Source organism: Phalacrocorax aristotelis, chromosome 3, assembly GCF_949628215.1.
Source record: "Phalacrocorax aristotelis chromosome 3, bGulAri2.1, whole genome shotgun sequence".
Lineage (NCBI taxonomy): Eukaryota > Metazoa > Chordata > Aves > Suliformes > Phalacrocoracidae > Phalacrocorax > Phalacrocorax aristotelis.
Genome location: NC_134278.1, coordinates 91,509,323 through 91,532,243, shown reverse-complemented (window position 1 = coordinate 91,532,243; position 22,921 = coordinate 91,509,323). Strand labels below are relative to the sequence as shown.

The 22,921-nt window shown below is 44.3% G+C and overlaps 1 protein-coding gene and 1 long non-coding RNA gene across 2 annotated transcripts; both read right to left on the bottom strand.

Annotated features, from left to right (window-relative positions):
* Positions 1-1,001: 1,001 nt before the first annotated feature.
* LOC142055641 (syntabulin-like) lies at positions 1,002-6,965 on the bottom strand. Its single transcript, XM_075089758.1, has 3 exons — positions 6,792-6,965; positions 4,811-5,568; positions 1,002-1,009 (listed from the first exon to the last, which is right to left on the bottom strand). The coding sequence occupies exons 2-3, from the start codon at positions 5,526-5,528 to the stop codon at positions 1,002-1,004; spliced, it is 726 nt and encodes a 241-aa protein (XP_074945859.1). The 5' UTR covers positions 5,529-5,568; positions 6,792-6,965.
* Positions 6,966-7,917: 952 nt separating this feature from the next.
* LOC142055793 (uncharacterized) lies at positions 7,918-20,491 on the bottom strand. The gene is made up of 3 exons (XR_012660051.1): positions 20,342-20,491; positions 11,164-11,263; positions 7,918-8,139 (listed from the first exon to the last, which is right to left on the bottom strand). It is a non-coding gene; the product is annotated as an uncharacterized LOC142055793 (long non-coding RNA).
* Between the last annotated feature and the right edge of the window lie 2,430 nt (positions 20,492-22,921).

Sequence of the window (22,921 nt, the reverse complement as noted above, 5' to 3'; positions counted from 1 at the left end):
GTGTATCCAGGGTCCTGTGAAGTTGTAACAGAATGGGAAGGGGCGGGGGGACTAGATCACCTCTGCCTCGAAAAATAGAATTTTTAACTAAGTTGTGTCTTACAAGTTCTGCTTAAAAGAGAAGTACTTGAGAAAGTAAAGACAGTAAGGCTTACTCTGAATGGCCTTTGTCATGGAGAAAAGTTTTAAAAAATATTTAGTATGCTTGTCATGCTGCTTAAAATCTTGCACAGACCAACTGATTTGACAGCAATTTTTAGACATTAAAGAAGTCATTGAGAAATGTGAAATTTTAAAATACCTTTTAGAAAGCAACAATATGCACTTTTGTGTGTATCTTCTGCGCAAGTGTTCTGGCTGGAGTAGAATCGATGACGACAGTCTGTCCAGACTGAACAGCAGTATGGCAAGCAAATCTGCTCCTAGTACACACCTCTAAAGTATCTGATGGTGGATTGGAGATAAGAAGAAAGTCTGTGAATAAGCTTTAATAGCAATCCGCGTCTGTCCTTTTAACCACACCGATGAAGTAAGGAGGCACATGTCATAATTCTTTCCCTGTTGCTGACACAGGGCAGGGAAACCTACTACCTGTTGCCTAGTTTAGGTTGGAAGCGACATCGCATCTTTCTAAAAAAATTAGTTTAGTGCTTACTATTGCTATTTCTGAGACAATGTAAAATAGGTGCAACTAGATGTTATTTATTAAAAATAACAAAACATTGGCTAGTTAAGAAGTTAGAAACAAAGCCCCTGACTGCGTCATGAGAATGCTCGTGGTTTTTGAGCCTTCAGCCGTTTTAAAAACGATTAGGTGCTGCCACCTCCTGCACATCAGCCCTCCTGCGTTGCTTTGCCCTCTCCTGCTGCGTACTCACACTGTTTTGCTGTTCTTCCCTCCATTTCCCTGCCTGTACTTGAGCACAACTGCTCTAGGAATTGCTCCCATCTACTCTACCAAGTCCTGACATAATGCCAGAAAGGGTACAGTGCTCTCGTAGCTAGTAGTCTGTATGTCAAAACAGCATGCATTGGTTTCATATGTTTTCCTGCGCTATAGTTGCTTGTGTTTGCAATGCCCCATGTTCATTTGTCTGAAGGGTTTTGGAGGAAAATGCTCCCCTGTTCTGCTCATGTAGGACATAAATAAAACAGTGGTTCAATTTTAGCGCATTTCTAGCGGTTGGGATTTAGGTGAGGTAGTTGATTTGGGGGGGGAAAGAAGGCAAAATGAGGAAGTGATCAGAAGTGAAGAAGAGCCTTGTGAGTGGGTGGACCTAAGTAAGCATGCAGGTGAATCTCTGGTGAGGCGGTGGGCAGTGCCTGTGCCTCGGTGTTTTCAGCAGCTGAGAGGCATGTTGGGTACCTCTTCAGCTGAATATTAAAGAAAGGCTTCTTTGAGCCTGGATTAGAAAGAGAAATGCATAATGGGATTATCAATAGGTGTTGCTTCAACCAGGGAAGGAGCCGCCTTGGTTCCTATGCTACCCTGTAAGCATGAATTCAAGCAGCCACCTGCTACCTGACCCTTAACCTATGCCCTGCTTGTCCTCCCCACCTGCACACTTTGAGGCAAGACTTCAATTCTTGCCTCAGTATGGTATGAACAATTTCTCAACTCAGAAAAAGGAGGAGGTTTTATTGAACTCTTTGGAGGCTAATGGTCCTCCCCTAGCTGCTCCATACAGCAGCAGCAGGATCCAGGTGAATCATGGCTAAGAGTAAAGCCAAATATTAGATGGGGAAAAATCAAGGTGGTACATTTGTCACAACAACTGGGATAGCCTCTGTGGATCGGGGAGCAAAGGCCAGTCCCACAAAGTCTGGGACTGGAGCATTTATCGTGGTACTTCAGGCCTCTTCTTACAAAGGGTACCTTGAGCTGTCTACATGCTTGCAGGATGGAGGAGGAAAGGTGGCAGCTTGGAAGCGAGCTGTATTTCAGGTAGAGATCAGAGCACGGACTTCTATCAGGAATGTGACGGGAACTCTCTTGCTGAGCATAGTTAAATAACTTACGAGAGTTGAGCGGACAGAAGATTTTTAAGGGCAAGAAGCAATTTTGACGTTATTCTGGTGTTAGCGCCTTGTGTCTTAAACATGGACCACGTCCAAAACATGGTTTGAAATGAGTTCAGCCTATTGACATTTTAAATGTAAGTGTAGGTTCATACTGCTTTGTTGCCTGCTTGCTGCAAAAGACACCCACGTAGTCACAGGTGAATCTCTCTCCTAGAACTGAAGATCTAAACTAGTCCTCTAAACTATGCTCCATTTCACCACCACTCAAAGCAAAGATCACTTAAACAATAGTGGCTGTTAAAGAGAGACCCAAAATTGTGATAAAGATGGTAAAATCCCATATAAAATATTGCGCTCTCAGCCTTGAACAGACATGCTTTGAAGTAGCAATAAGGCATGTCGTGTCATGTGTTCCAGTCCCATCCCCTCCACCCGCCAACCTATTAATTTTGGCCCTTGTGCCCAGGTACTTAAAAGAAAAGCTTTTGAAAGTGACTTTGCAGCAACTATGTATTGCAGTAGTGTCATAAGGCAAGTCAAGTGGCCTGCAGGAACCCAACAAGGTAGGTGAGCATGGAAGAGGAAGTTGCTGGCAGAGGAAGCAAGGCGCTCTCGTGTTCTCATCTTTGTGAACTCTTGGAGCCTGTGTTACATCAACATGCCTGTTTGATTCCTCTTCCTTAGTGAAATGCTTAATGAACACTAGGGAATCTGTTGCAAACACAAGTAATTCAGAACCCAGGCATTACAAGGATGCAAAAGGTCTCTGAATTGCCTCTGTAAGCATTGGTGCATGTCACCCTCTTGAGTGTTGCAAATGCTCCCCACATGCTGGCCAACTATTCCTCCTTCCTTGTGGCTAATAACTCCATTCTTCCCCAAAGCGGCAGGGCAGCGCATGGCGTTGTCTGGCTTCACTAGGCTTCTTCTGCTCTGGGTTGCACAGAGAAATATTACACTTGCTTTGCTGGAGGGGAGAACAGGAAGCCAGTGAGGTTTAACCGGCCAGAGGTGTTGTTGAAAGGTTGGGTGGAGGCAGGCAAACACCGCTATGTCGCCTGTTGGTTAGCATTGCCCTCCTCTGAACTATGCATGGATTTCAAGTTTTGGACAGGAAGAATTTGTGGTTTGATGGTCACAGTGGCATCTCGGTGGGCACACTGAGACTGCATGGCTCTCAGATTAATTAAACAAGGTATTCTGGACTTCTGTTAAATGCCGGGAAGACTGACACTCTCCTGGCAGCACAGAAATGAGCAGTTACAAGCTTCTGGAAGATTGCATTGAATTAAAGATTAGGCACTTGCATTTGTTAACTCAGCATGGGTGCAGTCATGCAGGTGGCATGTGTGTCCACCGACCAACTGGAGCCTTTTTCTCTGCCTGAGTGCTTATGCTTGGAGCTGTAATGAAGTTTTTCTCAGCAGAATTCTCTTCTTTGGGTCCTGATGGTTCCTTATGCCCTGATACAGTGCCTCCGCCAGCTCTGCCTGTGCCCAATAGCTCAGCTGAGACCGGCTATTTTATACGGCTTTGCTACAATAAAACACTCACACATTTACCATTTCTAACAGGCTTCATTGAACTTGTGATTATAAAGGTAATTTACAATGAAACAATTAAATAAACAATAAGCTAAAGCACTATACATTTCAAAGGGCTCATATGACTACAACATTCCAACACATTAAAACTTTAAAACAACATTAACACTCAAATTGTACCTACACCTATACTTATCTTTCTAACACGTTTCAAGGCTCTCAACAAAGTACCTTTTTGGTTACAGTCCCTGTAAACACACAAGACCAGTGAAACACTCAAGCAATTGTACAACTGAGAAGAACACTACACAAGACAGGAACAAACAATGTGCTGGAAACTGCCTGGGGAATAGGGGGTTTACCTCTAAATTGAACTGACTCTTTGGACAACGAATGGATAACACTAGCATGCTCTCTGGAATACATGTGTGACATCCTTAGCGGGAACAAGCCTCCGTGTCACTCAACACTGTAATTTCACAAAAGTTTTAGGTTAGTGCTGCCTAAAGAAATAGCCCACCTTTCTCTGGCCGTTTGCTCCCGTGCACGTCTCACGCTACTCTTGAGCCAGTGCAAAGTGCTGGTATATTTGCCCAGTGAAGCAGCCAGGGAAACTCATTGAGCTTAACAAACAACAAATTAACATTCAGCAAACAAACATGAAAGAGAACTCACTGTATTCTCCTTGATCTCCCTGGTCATGTTCACTGTGCAGATATGTTGGCACCAGAAAGACACCAGCGCGGTGGGGTGGGGGGGGTGGGGAACATGGTGACTGGGAGCAGGAGGACTATTTCTGTAGGCAGCAGTACTCTCAAAAAACACCAGTTACAAACATCCTGTAGAAAGGCTTTACCTTTTCCATTCTGAAACAAGTAACATGTTTTCAAACCGATTTATAGGGCAAATCAAATAGTCAAGAGCAAAACGGTGGACTAGGACAGAACTGCAAAACAACGCTCTAGTACTGTAAATGAGATCTGTTCCTGCTCCATGAGTACTGAAAGGCCGCATGATAGTTGGTACAACAGGGGCTGCTACAGCCAGATCGCTGGCGAGTCTGCTGCTCCAGTATCTCTTCTTTATTCCTGTCTGAGAAACAGTATTGACGTACCCAAAGACTTCATCATCATGAGGTTCTGTAAAATCAAGTTCTTCCACAAAATGGTTTTCATTAACTCCGTGCTCCACCTTCCTGCATGGAGGTGTCACAGGAGACAAAAGGATGGTCGAGTTTGGCTCACCTGGAGTTAAGTCCACTACGATACCAGAATCACTGAGGCTTTTGAGAGAAATTGACCCAATTCCTTCAGTGAAGAAGGCGGGCTTAGAGGACAGGCATCTTGAGCTCTGAGCTCTGAACATGTTTTGAATGAACTGCTCCCCTTCTAGGCTATATGGCACCACATCAGTCTGGATGGTCTGCTCCACCATCATGTTTCTGACTTTCTCCTCCTCCTCCTGGGAAAAAGTTAGTTTTTCATCCAGAACATTTTCAAGCATCTCTTGATTCACAGTAGAATTGGAGGGAGCTGGCTCACTCAACTCAGGGGTTGTGGTGGTCAAACTCTCTTCAAATAAATCAGTCCCGTTAGCTGTGTCCTCATGAAGAAACAGCCCACTATCTGCCAGCTCCTCCAGAGCTTGGTCCTCTGTGGTGGGGCTGTCTGGCATCGTGGTACACAACGGCTTGCCCTCAGAGTCACATGTGTACTCCGGGCGCTGCTCATCTCTCACAGAGCTCTTCAGGGCCATCTCCATGCTCAACACCAAAGATTCCAGTTTCTTGTTCTCAATGCTTATTTCTAGGAAGTATTTCTGAAATTTTTTGTCTTTCTCAGCCAAGCTGTTCTTCATGCTCTCAATAACTTGCTTGAGTTCTTTAATTTCCCTCCTTGCTTCCAAGAGGCTCAGCTCCATCTCCACATGATTACACTCGTCTTCGATCCAGTCGTCCTTCATACGTTCCACCTGAGCTTTGAGCTTTTCGATTTCTCTTTCCCTGGAGCAAAATAAAAATATCGTAACACTTCTGGTGACTGCCTAGTTAAAGAGTCAACGTGAGGCTCCACCTCACTGGGGTGGCTATGCTGCAAAGATGCTCCAAGGAAGAAGCAAATTCCTCCATGCATCGTTTGCTGCCACCTCTGAGAGAACTGGCAGAGATGTCAGCTGGCTGCCAAGACACACTGGCTGATTCCTAGCTGGAGTCATCAACCTTGCCACACAGCCAGCAGCCTTGTGGGCTATGCTGTGATCCTGGACACTTTGAGGTGAAAGTGGTGGCCTCTGGGTTAGGTCCAACCAGTACAGCGCTTAACATCTCATCTACTGCCTCACCCTGGAGGAAATGACAAACAGCTGCCTGGATGTGTCCCCTGTGCCTGCCAGCAGCTCGTCACGTATAGCCAGAGCCAACAGTGGCCTCAGACAGCAGGATGGCTCAGGGCTGCAGGCACCTGGCTTGCTTTGCACCCGGCTTGCTTTGCACCCCCCCAGCCCAGCATGGATCCAGAGGCTTCTGCCTTCACTTGCAAGCAAGTGGGGAGAAGGGCCCCCTGCGTGAGATCCAGCCCTCACAGGTACAGATGTCGGGCCACCCAAAGCAGGACCAAGGGGTCCCTGGGACTCTACCTTGGGGCTCCATTCAAACAACCCTTTGTGCCCGCTTGGGTTGTGTGTGCTGGAAAGCCAGTTCTCAGAGCACAGCTTTAGTAAAAGAGAGAACATCTGTTGCTGTGTAATGTACATTGTTGCTTCTTCGCTTAGCATCCATACAAAGTGCTATTGCAAAAAAGTCCATATCTAAGCAACAAAACCACAAGCGGGCACACTAGTTTGTGTCAGAGCTTTTCTTTCATTAGGGGAAAAGGGGGACATTTTTGGTCGTATTTTCTGAGTGAGGTGGAACTTTTTTTATGTATAAAAGGTCTCAGTGCTAAAGTAGGCTGGTGAAGAACTATCCTTTGAAAGTCTTCTATCGGGAAAGTTCAAAAAAAGGGAAAAAGAGACAACCATATTTGTAACAAAAGTGCACGGTACATATTCACTGAGCACACAATGAAACCTTAAATACCTGAAAACAACCTAATCAGCCCGATCATATTTCAAATCTCTTAATGAAAACTTTACATGGTCAAGAAAAGAGTACAAATGATCAGGACTCCCATCCCTTAATGCTCCTGAATAAATCTTGTCCAGTCTTATTTCTGAAGTGAAATATACCTTTCTGTAACTTTGCACTCAGATTCCTTCAGCTTTTTTTTCAAATGCCGTATTGTAACTTCTTTCTGCTGCAGAGGAGTCAAATACCGCTCCGGATTTTCTGCCTTAGTGCTGCAATTGTGACCACAAGAAATAGATTTCCCTGATCGCCTGAAAAGAAAAAAACCATCACACCATCACATAACATCACTCCTACAGTTCTTCAGTCCTGGCAAAAAGGAACACATCCCATAGACTGATACGGCGCTTGACTCATTTTGGGCTCCTCAGTGTCCACACAAGTGACTCCCTCTGGCAAATCAAAGTACTTGAGAAAATGGCTGATTTGTGGCTATAGTACAAAATTTACTATTTATCATACTTGTTTTCTGTGCCATTACCTCAAATGAGACATTTAACTTTAAAACACCTAGCCATCTCCTCACCCAAAACGGTGCCCAAGAGCAGGCAGCTGGGCCATTGGCAAGGGCACCCAGCTGCAGACACAGCCAGGTAAGGAAGCGTACAGACTGAGTTCAGCTCCACATGTGAGTTAAGAAGCCGAGCACCCTGAAACCTACATTAATCCTGTCTAGCTTTAGGTGTGTATCTGACATGCTTGGCTGTTGAGTTGCCTGGGGTGGGAGGAAAGAGAGAGAAAGGGAGGGAGAGAAACAACCAATTTCTTCTCTGCAATACGTGTCGCACGCTCCCGCAGGTATTAGTTTTCTTCCCTGTAGAGGAAACTGCACACAGAGGTACCTAAGGCCGGGCAGGGTGAATTTTCACCCGAGCATACAATATTTTCTATACAACCCCACCCAACTCTCTCCAAAGGAGAAAGGACCTTTCTGTGAAAGAACCAGGAAAGCCACATGAGAACTGACAGCATAAAACCACGGAAAGGAGCCTGCCTTGGAGTGAAAACCAGCTACAAAGTGCTTTGACTAAAAGTAACCTTGAATTTTACAGTACTGAAACAGTAAAACTTTTACATGGGATAGAGCACACTGTTGATTGTCGAGCCACCAATATGAAGAGTCACACCCATGCTGAGGAGCAACACGACCCCTTTGGCAAGCCAGACAACCAGCTGATGCCCCATTTGAGTGCAGAGAAGGTAAGTCAGTGTGCTGAACACCAGGATGCTGAAATAAAGACTTGCCTCGTCACTTGGCTGCTGTCACTTCCTTTGTTTGAGCCTGAGTTGCTTCTGCTGGCTAAAGAAGCCCCATAATTCTGACGGGTGTTCGCAGGACTCGGCTGGTTTTTGCTCAGTGTTGACAAAGGGGCCTTTTCACGGGAAGCAGGTGGGCTGGGTCTGGACTTGTTGGATAAGGATCCATTATTCTGACCATGAAGGCCACAACTGGAGGAGAACCAACATGGTTAAAGCATACTGGATTATCTTTATCACACAACTCATTATGTGTCTTATTTCACGCACAAAGTTGTCTACACACTAAAACAGGTAGATAACTGTGAGTGGCCGGGAAGAAAGTCCTGAAGTCATCAGCCACTGCACACTCTTTCACTGACTGTGAGGCTCTCAGTCTGAATTATGTGATCTAGGGAAACGGTGGCCATTTTCACGTTTCTCTGTGGCTAGCACGGTTCCCACTGACTCCACCAGATCATCCACCTTCCCTGAACCTCTGACTCCATTAAGTAATGAGAGGACTGCAGCCTGGGCTAGTGCCAAAAGAACCACGCTTCAGCCTTCCCTGGCCAGACCTGCAGAGAGATGCCTGCTCGTGGAGGTTTGCTCTAAGACTGCTTTCATGCTCCTTGGCAAGCAGCCTGAGGGATCACAGTGTGTGATGAAAACAGATTTGTTTGAGCCACTGTTCCTTTCTCTCTTTGGCATAGAGGGTGCTTCAGCTGCCACTGTCAACTATTCATAGAATCATAGAAGACAACCATAGAATCATTAAGGTTGGAAAAGACCCCTAGGATCATCAAGTCCAACTGTCAACCCAACATCACCAAGTCTCCTAAACCATGCCCTGAGGTGCCACATCTACACATCTTTTAAGTACCTCCAGGAATGGCGACTCTGCCACCTCCCTGGGCAGCCTGTTCCAATGCCTGACCATTCATTTATTAGATATAGTTCAAACCCTACTGTGAGCAGGCTGAAATAGTATTAAAATAGACAAAGAAAACCACAGATTTTTTTCCTTCCTTCCTTCCTTCCTTCCTTCCTTCCTTCCTTCCTTCCTTCCTTCCTTCCTTCCTTCCTTCCTTCCTTCCTTCCTTCCTTCCTTCCTTCCTTCCTTCCTTCCTTCCTTCCTTCCTTCCTTCCTTCCTTCCTTCCTTCCTTCCTTCCTTCCTTCCTTCCTTCCTTCCTTCCTTCCTTCCTTCCTTCCTTCCTTCCTTCCTTCCTTCCTTCCTTCCTTCCTTCCTTCCTTCCTTCCTTTTCCTTCCTTCCTTCCTTCCTTCCTTCCTTCCTTCCTTCCTTCCTTCCTTCCTTCCTTCCTTCCTTCCTTCCTTCCTTCCTTCCTTCCTTCCTTCCTTCCTCCCTCCCTCGCTTCCTTCCTTCATTCCTTCCTTCCTTCCTTCCGTCCTTCCTTCCTTCCTTCCTTCCTTCCAGTTTCCCTCATACGTATCTACCTTTCTTTTCCCACTCTTTATTAAATAACCTGACTGTCGACTGTGGGCTTGAAAGCAACTGGTATCTGTGCTGCTGGCAACTGCCAAAGGACTGAGGTGCTCTGAGCACAGCTTCCCAAGGTGGGTTCCTCGCTTGCTCACTTGGTTTGTCTTCCTGCACTGCTACACTGCTACCTACATCCTCTCATGGAATTGGTTCTTCTAAACTGTAATGAACGGGCTGGTTTCAGAAAAGAAGAAGGCAAATCCAGCCAACCAAAGAGGCTTGAACATAAAAATTTAAATACCACAGCACTATGAAGCAAGAACTCTTCTCAAGATTCCCTAACTTGGTTTCGTCCCTCCTCTGAAAATGGAACAGTTTATAAGGAAGGTGGCTGCTGCAAACCTTCATCACACTGCTGTGGTTTGGGTGATTTTATAATTATTTTACAATGAAGTGCTGGACTGTGGTTTGTGACAACACTGAGATTTTTCAGAGGAAGTTGAGTCAAACAGTTAAAAGAGAACATATCGCAAAGGAGACCTCTCCTTCCACTTCGTACAGTACAGCATCAACTCTTGGGTGAGGCAGAATTCACATAGACTGTGCGTAACGCAGCAATGCAATTGAAGGAGCATTATTACAGAGGACCTCTGTCTAATTAAGTGGGTCAGGATGCTCTAATTTAAAGTTACATTTAAATGCACAGAAATACATGCAATGATACAGAATCTTACTGCAAGTAAGGTGATTTTAGGGCTTCATATTATACTTAGTATTTTTCACACACACACACACACACCCCCCTGTCCAGTACCTTTACTGGTTAGATTTAATCTAGAGAGTGCTTAGGTAATGTTTATTTTTCTAACAGTCTCATGACACAGATAGGAAACTGCTCATTAAGCATCATTCTGCCGATCTCTGTGCACTGGGGCACACTCCGACCTCAGAGACATCTGTGTGACTTAAGCATAGAGGTATCCCACTGCCAGTCCCGGCCTGCTTGCCAGCACTTCCACAAAGGGCAGGAAACCCGTCCTGTCAATCTGAACTCTTTGCACCTGCTCCAACAAATGTAACCAGCAGGGATTTTGTGAGTGGAGCACAATGTGCGCTGCTCCACCCAAATGTCCTCACCCTCGCATTCACAAGCTCTCTGGATTTGCACTTCACAAATGATAGGGAGAAATCTTACAGAAATCTTTCTTGAAAGATTTGTTTAGATAGATAACTCATTTATATTTTTTTTTTTATTTGCATATAGTTTTAGTTACAGAAAGGTTGGGCAAGGGTGTTGAATACAAAAGCATCAAAGGCAATATTGTCTACTTCTTCCTACAAAAAATAAGGTCATGACCTGGAAAGGGACATGCCAAGCTGACAGTTTATTACAAAGAGAAAACAGTGATAAGACCAAAAGGTTAAGGTTAACTTCTTAGAGGTACTGCTGTTAAGCAACATATACCCAGTTGTCTCCTCCTCCACTCCAGCTGAAGTCTTTTCTGTCTTACCTGAGGGTATCTCCCATACTTGTTATGAACAAACAACAAAAAAATACCTGTCGGCTGATCTGGCCTACTGACATGTTTTGGTCTCAAAAAATATAGCTTTTTTTTCCCCTTTCTCATATTACAGTTCTCATCAGCGTAAGTGCTGCCCAAGAGCATAGTGTTAGCCAAATTGTTTCAAAACTCACACTAGTGGTATTTTATGTATTAGCTGCAAGGCCTTACATAGTAGTCTCTCTCTGCACTAGCAACTCTCTCACTCTTCAGGAAAAATTGCTTTGCTTACTTGTGAGAAAAAGACCTTTTGCTTCCAGCAGCCGACACATGGGCTTCAGGCACTGAGGTACAGCCTGTGTTGCTTGAAGAGCTAAAATTGGTTTTAACCCCTGGAAAAGAAAAGGGACGAGTAAAAACACAGTGGAAATCATAACTCAAAGGCTGTTTTAAAAATCACAATGAACAACAGGCATCATCCCTTTGCCCATCCTGTGTGAATTTTAGCAGTTGCATGAATTTTCCAACATCCCTGATGTCAAGCACGTGATTTGTTCTGGATTTGCAACATTTCTTCAGAAGTGGCACTTAAACAAGAGCAGAGAAAAACCATTTGGACACAAACCCCTCACACTAAAGAAGCCCTTTTAGGACACGGCTAGGAACATTTGTTGTGACAAACTGTTTGCTTTCTTACAGCCGTCAATACAAGAATCAGGCTGCTCACATGGCTCCTGCAGCAGCACACAACTGTCACTGCAGATTTCGCTTGCTTTAAACCATATGAAAAGACTACGCGCTGGGGGAAAAGCCGCTTCCATTTTGGTTTCTGAGACGATGTACACATACATGCATATGTACATATAAATGTGTATAGGCTAATAGGGTATATGTGTCTGCGTATGTACACACATATGCAGGTTCTCGTGGCAAACAGAAGGACAGTAAAGCAGCTCTAATAGCCTTAAATCAATCCAATAATCACGCGCGGCTCTCAAGTGCTTCTGGGGTGTTAAGCCATCTACCTGATTTCTGACTTTCTATGGATCACAGCTTTTATTTCCCAAGCCCTGGCATGTACAGGGAAAACCGCTTTCATTTTGCTACAATCAGTAGTAGGTAGAGCTACTAAGAAAGTCTTATCACCTGGAAAAATACCCACCCTAAAGTTAGGATTTTTTTCAGTCTGTCACTCAAATGGCAGATGTCCAAAGCCATATCTGGGCCTTACACTGCAAAGCCACAATATTGTACGATGACTTTAATCTGAGGGAATGGAAATAACTTTCCAACATCCTTTAAACAGCTGGTCGGGGGGAGCATCTCTCACCTGAGAATTTCTGGGCGCCGTCTCACGCACAGACACCCCCAGCCAGCAGCTGCAGACTTACCATGAACCCCATTTTTGCTATATTTTCCATGATGCATCTGCAGATACCATCATCCCCCACTGGGGTGGATAAACCTTCAGCTGCACAGTCTTTCTTAAATCCTTTGCAGAACTGATGGTGATGTGCACGGCTTGTACCCCAGTTGACTAGGTTTGTCGCTGTGACAATGTGATTGCGAACCTCACACATCTAAGTCCCAGAACAAACCACCTAAGCAGCATTAACCATGAAAGAGGCTGCCATTTCTCAAAAACCATTTCTTTTGTCTGAACTGGCTATAACACTTGTTTTGCCCTGATCTGAGACTCCCCTGACTAAGAGGATTGTCTTACCCACCATTTCCCACAAAGGATACCACATATTGAGTCATCAGCTTAAGCGGTATCTCAGTTGAAATTCATTCATACATATATTTCCATGCTGCAGCCACTCAGTGTCACAGTGCTGGCAGGCAAGACAACTTGGCACTATGCTCTGACGGAAACGCTCATGCCACGCGTAGTGGCATCCAACACTGAGAGGCCCGTCACTCTGGCCCCAGCCCACCTTGCAGCAGGCTACAAGCAGCAGCACACCCACTCCCTAGGAGCAGAGCTGTGCACCGCTCTGTGCAACGGGAAGAACAACACAGTGATGGCCAACAAAGTACTGCAACGTTTTCCAGGATTGCTTCTTGCCTGCAAGACACTGGAGTGAAATAGTGCAGTATCAAGTGCTGTCCCTGCACTTTATTGCTCAGTGGGCAACGGCACTGAGCTAAGAGAGTGCTGCAAACAGCATCATGCTTTCTGCACTGCCTTTTAGCCTCCTTGCTGCCCTGACAGCACCACTACAGTCACCTAGCTCTAGCTGACATGGAGGGGAGAGGGGAGCCTGCAACCCCACGACTGCATGCTGTGCTGCCCATGATGAGGAGTGCAGGCAGTGCCAGCTGGCACAACCCAGGCAGAGGCAGAAAAGGCAGTGACGGTAGGTCAGACGTGTGTGCACATCTGCCCCATGGGTTGGAGGACCACTGCTTAGGGAGCTAACACCGTCCTGCCACAGCACTGCAATTGGCTGGGCAAGGTAGAACAGCTTAGGTATACTTGGTCTGCCAGGACAGTATGCAACCGCATCACATACGTACGTATGTATATGGAGCCAGTATATACATTTCTTACACAGATCCACACAATAACCATACATGCATGCCTGGAGTATAGCATCCCAGTCTGCTATTTATAGCCATTACAGATGGTTGGATACCTTGTGGCATGGTCTTCTGGCCTCAAAAGTCAAATTTTGCTTGCACTTGAGCATGTAATATTTTTCCTTCTATAAGAATAAAGCTCAAACTTTCCTGCGTGCATTTGATTGTCCATGTGCTATCTAAATGGTAAGGTTACAACATAGAAAAAAGGAAGAAGTAATACCTGTGACAGGAACACTGACAGCTGAGCAGAACTGGATTCCTAAAACTCAGGATGCATCTGAGTTTAGTAAATCTTTTAAGCTAATTTAGTCTTTTTGTGTAAGTCTTTCTTATTTGCAACTTCACCACTCTTTCATAGCTGCCAAAATATAGAAACCACAGAACTACCTATCTTCTGACTCCATAAACATGACCTCTTAATATATATCTATGTGTGTGTATATATAGATATAAAAATCATTCTTGATGCTAGGTTTGCATATAGTCACCCAGTGAATCAGAGCTGTAAATGAAACAGCGCTGACAGAGACAGCTTGTCCTCAGAATGTAAAGCACTTCAATTTGCTGAGCTTCCGTGCCTTCAAAAGCATCCTGTTACACAGCAAAGAGACAAAAACACAAAATAATATAAGTTCACCACTCCAGTGCAGCTGCTAGAGGAATAAGTAGCATGCTGTCCCTGTAGATAGCTTTATTTAGAGACCCCAAGGGAAGAGAGGGGGCCTGACTGCATAAGAACTTCCAGCAAAGCCATTAGAAACAGCTGGAAAAGTAGAGATAATTCAGTTGTAATGCCCTTTATTGAAAGAATCTGTATTTTTAAAAGACTAAGTTTAATTTATCTTAAAACTTTTAACTCACAGCTACATCTCCAGTTTCAATCTTTCACAGCGTAAGCAGTAATATTTCCAGGAAACATTTTTGCTACTTCTTTTCTATTTAATATGGGGTTGTTCCTGCAAGATTGTTTTTGTACACCACAAGCAATCTAGGAAAGAAAACCAGACTGCTCACATGCACGAACAAATGTAAGAAAAAGAAGCTGCACAGAAGTGATGAAGTCTTGCTTCAGCATTTCCGGCTTTTCTTCAGATAACACCCTTTAAAAAATGACCCATGTTGAGGGCAAAGGCTGCCAGCAGGGAATGTACTCAATTCACAGTGTCAAGCTCAGCTGACAGCGTGTTTTTGTTCCAGTCCCTGGCCTTTGACTTACCATGCGATTTACTATTACTATACATGAGACTCTTGCCTTGCACTTTGCTATAAATTTCACATCCAACAGTAACTGCGTAAATGCAGATATAATCCTGGGAGCAAGGATCAGGACTCTCGTCCACGTAGACTGCTCTATTCTTTGTGTGACAGAGAAGCTGCTCCCATGTGCTCTGCCGCTGCCCATGTCCGACAGATACCCTCTACTACCACGAGGTCTAAAGCCAGTGGAGGAAGCTGATGATGCTCTGTAGGTTGCAGTGGTTGAGAACTCTTGTGAGAGGTGTGGATTTGAACTCCTTTGGTCTAAGGAGGGCACTGAACTCAGATCTTTTCCCCGAGCTCTACTTGCTCAGCTGCCACACAAAACAGGGTGGGTGGTAGCACCAGTGCTGGCCGTAGTTCAAAGCAATGAAACGTGCTGGTTGCTGGCACTCACAGAGGTGGTCTGGCTCTGGTACAGAGGTTCAGAGTGAATGTGAGGCACGTGCATGGGCGCAAGCAGGGTACAAGTAGGTGGCCAAATCTGGGAGACGGGCACGCCTCTCTGGCCTCTCCTGTGGACTGGGAGAGGTGCGTTCCTGCCTGGCATGCTCTCTGCTGTGAATCTTGGATTGTAGTACCTAACCACCCCCTCTTATTTTATATGCAGTTTAGTCATCAAGCTCAGACTTGCAAGTTGTGCTCCCAGAATGACAGTGAGATCCTGAGCACAGCAATGCCTGGCATCAGCATCCCCTCCCCTATCCCACTGCGCTGGCCAAAGAAGCTATCGCTTATCACTCTTGGGTGGACATCTACCTGACTGCTTGCCTGTGCCCTCTCATCAGACAGATCTGTTAATCATGTTGCAGCTGATTGCACAGCGCAGTAACAGCTGATAAATTGGCAGCTGGCAAACATGCAGTCAGAGAAGACGTGGAGCAAAACTTTCAGTGTGGGTGACCATCAACTGTTCAAACCTGCTGGGTGAGGGGACTTCCAGCTCAATACCAGGCAGAAGACTTTGGGGAAGAACTTCAACGCAGATCCTGCTTCCCTGCATTTAGATCTAAACTTGATTTTACTTGATCCCCTCAATTCATACTGCTGGTTGTGTGATCTAAACTAATTATGTATCTTGATTTTTGCTCATCTAGTTCACCTACTTTTCTTACTTTGGAAGAAAGTTTGTTATCAAATAATCAAAATTTATCTCATTAAGCAGTTTTCCAATCTCATCTAAATACTATAGCTTTGGTAGTAATCTGAACTGCATTCATGCAAAGTATAAGCACTGCAGATCTCAAAATAAATATGGAATGTGGCTTGTGTATGCTGTGAAACCACAGTCAGTCAAGCTCATCTCTAAAAACAGTCACTACAAACTAATTACTGAGATTGGCTGAGAGCCATCATGTAGACTCTGCATATCACTGTATCCTGAGCCAGCATTTTTCTTCATTGTTTTTAATTCATGGATTTGCAGAGCAGCCACGAGCAGATGTTGGAACAGACAAAGAGCATTACATAGTGGGTTTTTTTCCTGCTTTATATACCTTACAGAGATTCTTCGTACGGAAATTAGCCTGACCTAATTATTTTTTGTGATTCTATACGCAGTTTGAGCTCTTCTAACACCAATTTAGAACAGCTGCCAGCAATTTTCCCTTCTCATCCTGAAATGACCTTTGTTGGGGGAACACATGTTCACGGAGAAGAGAACAGTCTGGACAACTTATCTTTCTGTTCAAACCAAAAGGCTCTTTCGATCAGAGATGGAAGGATGCTACTTTGCTACTCCAACCTCATTAGAAACATTGAGACTGGAGGTTCAAGAAATACCAATAGATGTATAACATGATACTCAACTTGTATATGACAGTTTTGGAAAAACCTCCGTGATGTGTAAATCCACCTACGGACAAGTCTTTAATAAGGAAGCATGTGGTGTCACCTCAGGAGTTTTCTCATATGCCTGGCAGTACTACCTGGTCTGCTTGAATAGAAATGAATAGGCTGGTCAGAAGTACTTTTAGAAGCTGGAAAACACCATCTTTGGCAGGGATGACTTAACAGGACACAGAAAGGGAGTGAACTCAGTCATAGACTAGGTCAACATCCCAGCCGTCCCGTTACGTTGGTGGCAGAAGTTTAACAAAGGGCTTTCAGAGGCCTCTTCAACACATCTCCTAAATCTGGTTCCAATGCACAAGGAGGAGAGAGGCTGGCTGGTGCACAGCAACAAACCCCGCAGGCATGCATTCACAGCAGCAAATGCTGCAGGTATGTGTCCACAGCATATATGCAAACGCATGAAATCACATGCTAAACCTGATTCAGCTGAAAGCTTTTGCACAATCACCCTTAATATAAGGCACATGGTTTTCATTCTAATGTGCATAAAACATTTTAAATCAGTTTTACATGTTTTCAACAGGGAAGAGAAAACCACCAGAATGAGAAACATATCTGAGAGGTAACTAACTAAGCAGCCCTGCAATCCCAGGATCAAAAGCAAAATTTGTCATAAAGCTAGTCAAACATTTACTGTAACGCACACCTTGAAATTATTACAAAAAAATAATAGAGATCAAGTGCCATCTACTGAAACGAACAGTAAAACCCTACCCAGTATATTGATAGGTTGCCTAAACTATATTTCTATAGTTATAAAGAAAGACAAGGTGGGTCTCAAAGCAATGAATGTCAAGTTACGACTGCTGTCATTTGCTTGTTTTTCCCCCCAGTAGCACTCTTAGCATTAAGGAACACTAAGGACAGACATGAAGCCTGTGCTTTTTCAGCCTATTAATCCTTGAGGGTTTGCGGTCACACCGTATTCTGCCAACTTGAGCAAAGACTCACAGCGTGCCAGGTGCCCAGACTTCGAAAGCCAACAACTTCCTATTACTTAGAGAATTTCAGAAGGGAGGAACAGACGACCTGTAATGAAATGCCTCAACATGGAAGCAAGACAAGGCTTGTAATCCAAATAAAATACAAAACAAACTCTGCAGAATTTTCATTTCCTTTAAACACAACTTACATAACAGTACACCTAAGATACGGTATTATAAGGTACATCTACTGTTTTGTTACAACACATTAAAAGTAATACATTTCAAGCTCCTTGGGGAAGCGATGTCCACCTTGCAGCGGCTGGAGCAGGATTTATGAAAGGATGCCAGGGCCCCAGCTCCACGGGGGGAATTTTGGAAGTAGCACTCTCCCTATCTGCCACCTCACTTGAGAAATCCCGCTCTCAATCAGCAGAGTGTCTCAGCTATGTGAAACTCTTGTTTCTGGGCATGCCTAGAAGCAGGTCAGCTTTAAAAGAGCTCGGTGCCTGGCTCCTCTCCAAAGACCAGGCTGGGTGTTTCACACTACACAAAAGACATCAGGGTCCACACAAAAGCAGCCCAAGGAAAGCTCTCTTCTGCTCTCTGCTTTACTGGAGAAAGGATCCACCTGGGATTTGCAGGGCCAGATTTAGCTTTGAACTGGGAGGAGGCTGCACATCATCTCCCCATCACACCACCTGGGACACGCACTGCGTCCAGCTGTAAGAACCAGGGGAGGAGATGGGGTTCCTGTCCTCTCAGCTTATCAGGGCCTTCTCCAGCTCCTCCACAGATTCACCCAGTTTAGGGTGCCTGCACGTCTTTGTCACCCGTTGCTACATACATAGTGGAATCCAAACAGGCCTGAATTTCCCACAGCTCCCCTGCCTCCATCAGGAGACCCTGCCTAACCCCTGCACCCAACACACCTGAGAAAAGTAAGTTCTACAATCTAGAGTTTTGGGCAAAGTTGGGCAACCTCTGTCTAGTTGCTCTATCAGATGCTGGGTTTTATTTTCTTTTCATAATTGTGGTTTATTTATTGGAACAGGGACTGGGCATGCATTTCCCCCTTCTTCCAGGCTCTTCCTAATCTCAGAATCATAACGACAGGTGAGGACCAAAAGAGATTGAAGGCATCTAAAACACAGCTTCCCCAGGATTTATATAGCTAGGTACGTAAAAGCAAGCAAATGTTCAAAATGCCACCGCTATCTGCAAAGTCCTGCTTAGTTGTTTATGGCTGAGTTTCCACTGTTGAGCCCATTAACCACCAACTTCCCCAATGTCCATATACCACAGTGAAACCAAATCAGTCAGATTTGCATGGCTAAGATAAAGACGTTCCCTTAGCTTTCTATGCCTGCATACAAATACAGATATATAAACAGAAGGAATATAGAGACATATCCACTCAACACTGCTCAAAAAGGATTAAAAGATGTCACTCTAAAGCACAAAAAAAAAAATTCTGAGTGATTTGGTCACCAAAAAACAAAGTTCAGAGAACACTGAAACTATTTCTGATTTTAATTCAAACATGGCCAGATAGTGGAAAAACAGAATTTTCTACTTTCTGTCTGAAATGATGCTCTAAATTTTGAAAACTGTCAAATTCCTTTCTTCTTTTAAAAAAGGGGTACAAATATTTTGATATTTTTATTGCTTTAATTTAACTAATTCCTAATTAAAACTAAATCCTTTCCGTTTTTTAATTTAAAAAAAATTACATTTAAAAATTAAAATTAAATAAATTGATTTAATTAAATAAATTTAAAATATAAATTTTAAAATTTAAAAATAAATTTAAAATGTATTAAATTAAGTACATTAATTAAAGCCTTAAAATATCTCTAAGCATTCTAAATATTTTAGATTGAAGATGATTGTCTTTGTTCAGCCTGAGAGAAAGGCTTTCTTTAATGTTTTGATTTGGTCAACAACAATGATGACAGGATTACAGGGCACTGTTTATGAAGGAAGATTAAGGGAATACAATTTGTGTATTCTAATCAGTCTGGCAACACTCTATCATGGGGTGGAGGAATACAGCTGGAAAACTGTAAAGAAAACCCTTTAACAGCAACACAGGATTCTGGCTATCATGCATGTTATGTCATGAAAAATTACTTTAAATAAAAACTGATGTTTGGTGGAAGTGCTCATAGTAGAATGTAGCTGGAGTATGTTCAGAATATTTTAACCAGGGCATCAGAAAACTATTTTCAACATTGGCATAAATAATACAGATTGTAAATTACAAGCAGAGCACCAAGAAAAAAAAAAAAATCTCCTAAGAGAAGATTTATAATGGCCTTTCCATAGGCACAGTATTTCCTTCCATACAGGTGAAGCGGGTTGAAAACCACGGAAAACAGCCAGAAAGAGCAGAACATTTGCTGCAGTAGATACACAAATTGCAAAGCCTGCTCCAGCTTGACCTCACACATATTTTAAAACAAATACTTAAGAGCGTGCAGTGTGTATAGCATCGGTTTCTCTTATTTGACTCATATTCCATAACGAATGAGCAGAAGAGAGAAAAAAAGCTTCTTAAATATAAAAAAGACTTTTTTTTTTTTTTACTAAAGATCACAGCTCTTGCCATCTTCCATACCTGCCTCAACTCTGACCTCTAAACCTCAGTGCCCTTCTTACGCCAGGAGCTCAGCCATCTTTTCCAGATGGAGGAGGAGCATGTCCCCACAGTCCCCAGGAGACCTGCATCTCTATCAAAAGGCATTTGGCACTAAAAGGTGAATTGGCTGGCACAGGTCTCACCTTGTCCAACAGCCCAGCGGCTGAGGCGCTCCCTGCAAAAGTCCCATATCTGCATCCCCTACTTACTCAGATTTGCAGTTGGAGCCGTGGCTTTCTCACGGACCACGCGCGAGGCTGAGCTTGAGGTTGCAGGCGTCCTGAGGCGAGAATCTCCCTTTAACAGTTGGCGTCCCACTTTCAGGAGATCTGGAGTGGTATCAGGACAATTAATGGGCCAGAGAGAGAGAGAGAGAGAGAGAAGAGTTATGGTGTGCCTGCTGGGTACTTGGCTTCAAACCCCCAGTACAAGAGTAACTAGATTATACAAAGTGGAAGAGCTTCCCTGGGAGCAGACTCCCTGCATCCCCTCAGCCTGCTCAGCGGCCTGCTACTAGGGCACTCGTCTCCTTTGTGCTCAAGTCCAGCCTCCAAAAGAGGCAAACAGACCTAAGTAGAAGTTTCTTTTCCCTTTACTGAACTAAGTAACAGGCATCTCCTTTTAATGTTCTTTTCCTTTGTCAGGAAGGACATAAGCACCTAAGTGCGCAAGATTTGTGCCCGAGACCCTGAATTGTAGGTGGCCTGTGCCACCAGCCCAGAGCTGAGCAGATCATTGCTTAGGACAGATGGGATTCAGGCTTTCGCCTTTTACTTGCCCATTCCTCCTTTGTAACTTGCTGACTTCTTTTCGGGATCCTCTATTATCTCTGTGATGTCTGGGTGCCTGCTGCAGCCCGAGAGTCTTCTGAACAAAAGGAGATATATATCTTGAGGGGCCTCAGCCCAACCAAGCAACATCAACAATAATTTTTTAGAAAGGGTGGATCATACAATCTGTGACATTTTTCTAGAACACTTTAATTTAACAGGAACTTGCAGATTTGGGTTCAAAAATACAAAAACACTTGAAAGCCAAAACAGTCTTTGCAGGTGCTACTTTGTTTATTCTTCTTTGAAAGAAATACGTGGCCCTTTGAATATGTTATCCACACCAATTCAACTCAATTTGTTGAAATTCAAACTCTAAATCTAAAACATATAAAAATCCTAAATAAAAAACCATAGCGCTGTGCTCATAATTTTTCAAAGATGCTTTTTCAGCATCTTTTGCTGAAAATATTTCTCTTCCAATTATATTCCGTTCTTATCTCTTGGAAGTTATACAGCACTTTTTTCACTTCAGTGCAATTCAGTTAGCTTATACCCTAAAACTTCTTCACTCCTGCTAACAAAATTCACGGTGCAACGGGAGATACAGGCTGTCCATGTGCAATGCTAGGTGCCTTGGGCAGCGGTCCTCAGAAACAGGACAAACGGACAGTGCCCAAGCCTATGAGGGATGAACAGGAGAGGAAGAGGCATCTAATTAGACTTACTTGAAGATCCAAGCGTGATCTTCAAACACAAACTTTCTTCCGCAAATGAATGTCTAAGACTGGGTTTCCTTTCTGTTAAACAAAACAAAACAAAACAAAAAAAAAAAAAAAAAAAGAAAAAGAAAAGAGACAGAAACCGTACTTGGCTTCAGTAAAGGCTAACAGCAGAGCTGTCATAGACCTGATGAGGAGCACAGGAGATTGGGGTGGGATTCATCTGACTAAGCATGGATGTCTCTAATGTAGACACCCATGTCTGAGCCAGCCTCGGTCCCATATTTAGGCAACCGAGAGTTCGTCAATATAACCAGTGAGTTCAAGGTACTCCCTCACCCCCGAAACAGCTCCCACAACGGCCAGGAGAGAAATGGCAGATTCACCTGTTCAAGCTGTTCCACTTCTGACCAGCAATGGGACCAGTCACTGGAGCAGACAAGGGGGGCGCCCCCCCATCTGCAGCCCACAGCTCCTGAAGGTTGTCTAAGGAGACCCGTAGATTCGGTTTTCACCTCTTCTGAATCACAAATACCGAGGGATTTACCCCAGGCAGAGGAGCCCCAGCGGGATCCGCCGCCTGCGCTGGGTCCGTTGACCCAACTGGCAGGGACCGGTCAAAAACTGCCACAGGGGGGACCCAGGCGTTCCGATGCACGCGGAGGGGGCTGGGCTATGCAAATGAGGGAACCCCCCAGCAGCCGCTTCCCCCCTGCTGCCAGCCGCCAGACCTCACAGCACCAGCTGCTGCAACACACCAAGCCTTCACAGGGTGACGCCTCTCTGTGCTCAACTCCGGGATGCAAGCTTCGAGGTTAGCGCGGGCTTCAGCCTGGGCACGGCATCCTCGCTCACGGAGGGCGACATGTGCGTGCTCATTTCCCTCTGAAAGAGTTAAAAATAACATTAGAAACCCTCAAGCTGACACAACAACATCTTCAACTCGTTTAAACTAGACACAGGAGATGTTTCTGTGATCCTAGTTTTTAAGAACAAAAATACATGCTTTTTTGAGCCTTCAGCCGTTTTAATGCTGACTGTACTCCAGCAGTGCTTATTGAGAATGAAATCCATGTGCAGAAAAAGTAAGGATCTCCCTTAGCTGCCTGTGTCTGGGTACCTATTGGTGCTCAGTTAGTACCTGGAAGTGTCTTAGACTGGAATCATTTTTGTGTAGTAATGGAGGGCTGTGTTCCGTTAAGTAACAGGGAAGACTATATCCTGTGACCTTTTCTCTGGTGGCTTGGTATTTATGTGTAGCAGTTGAAATAAGCCCAATATGGCTTCCTGGAAACCA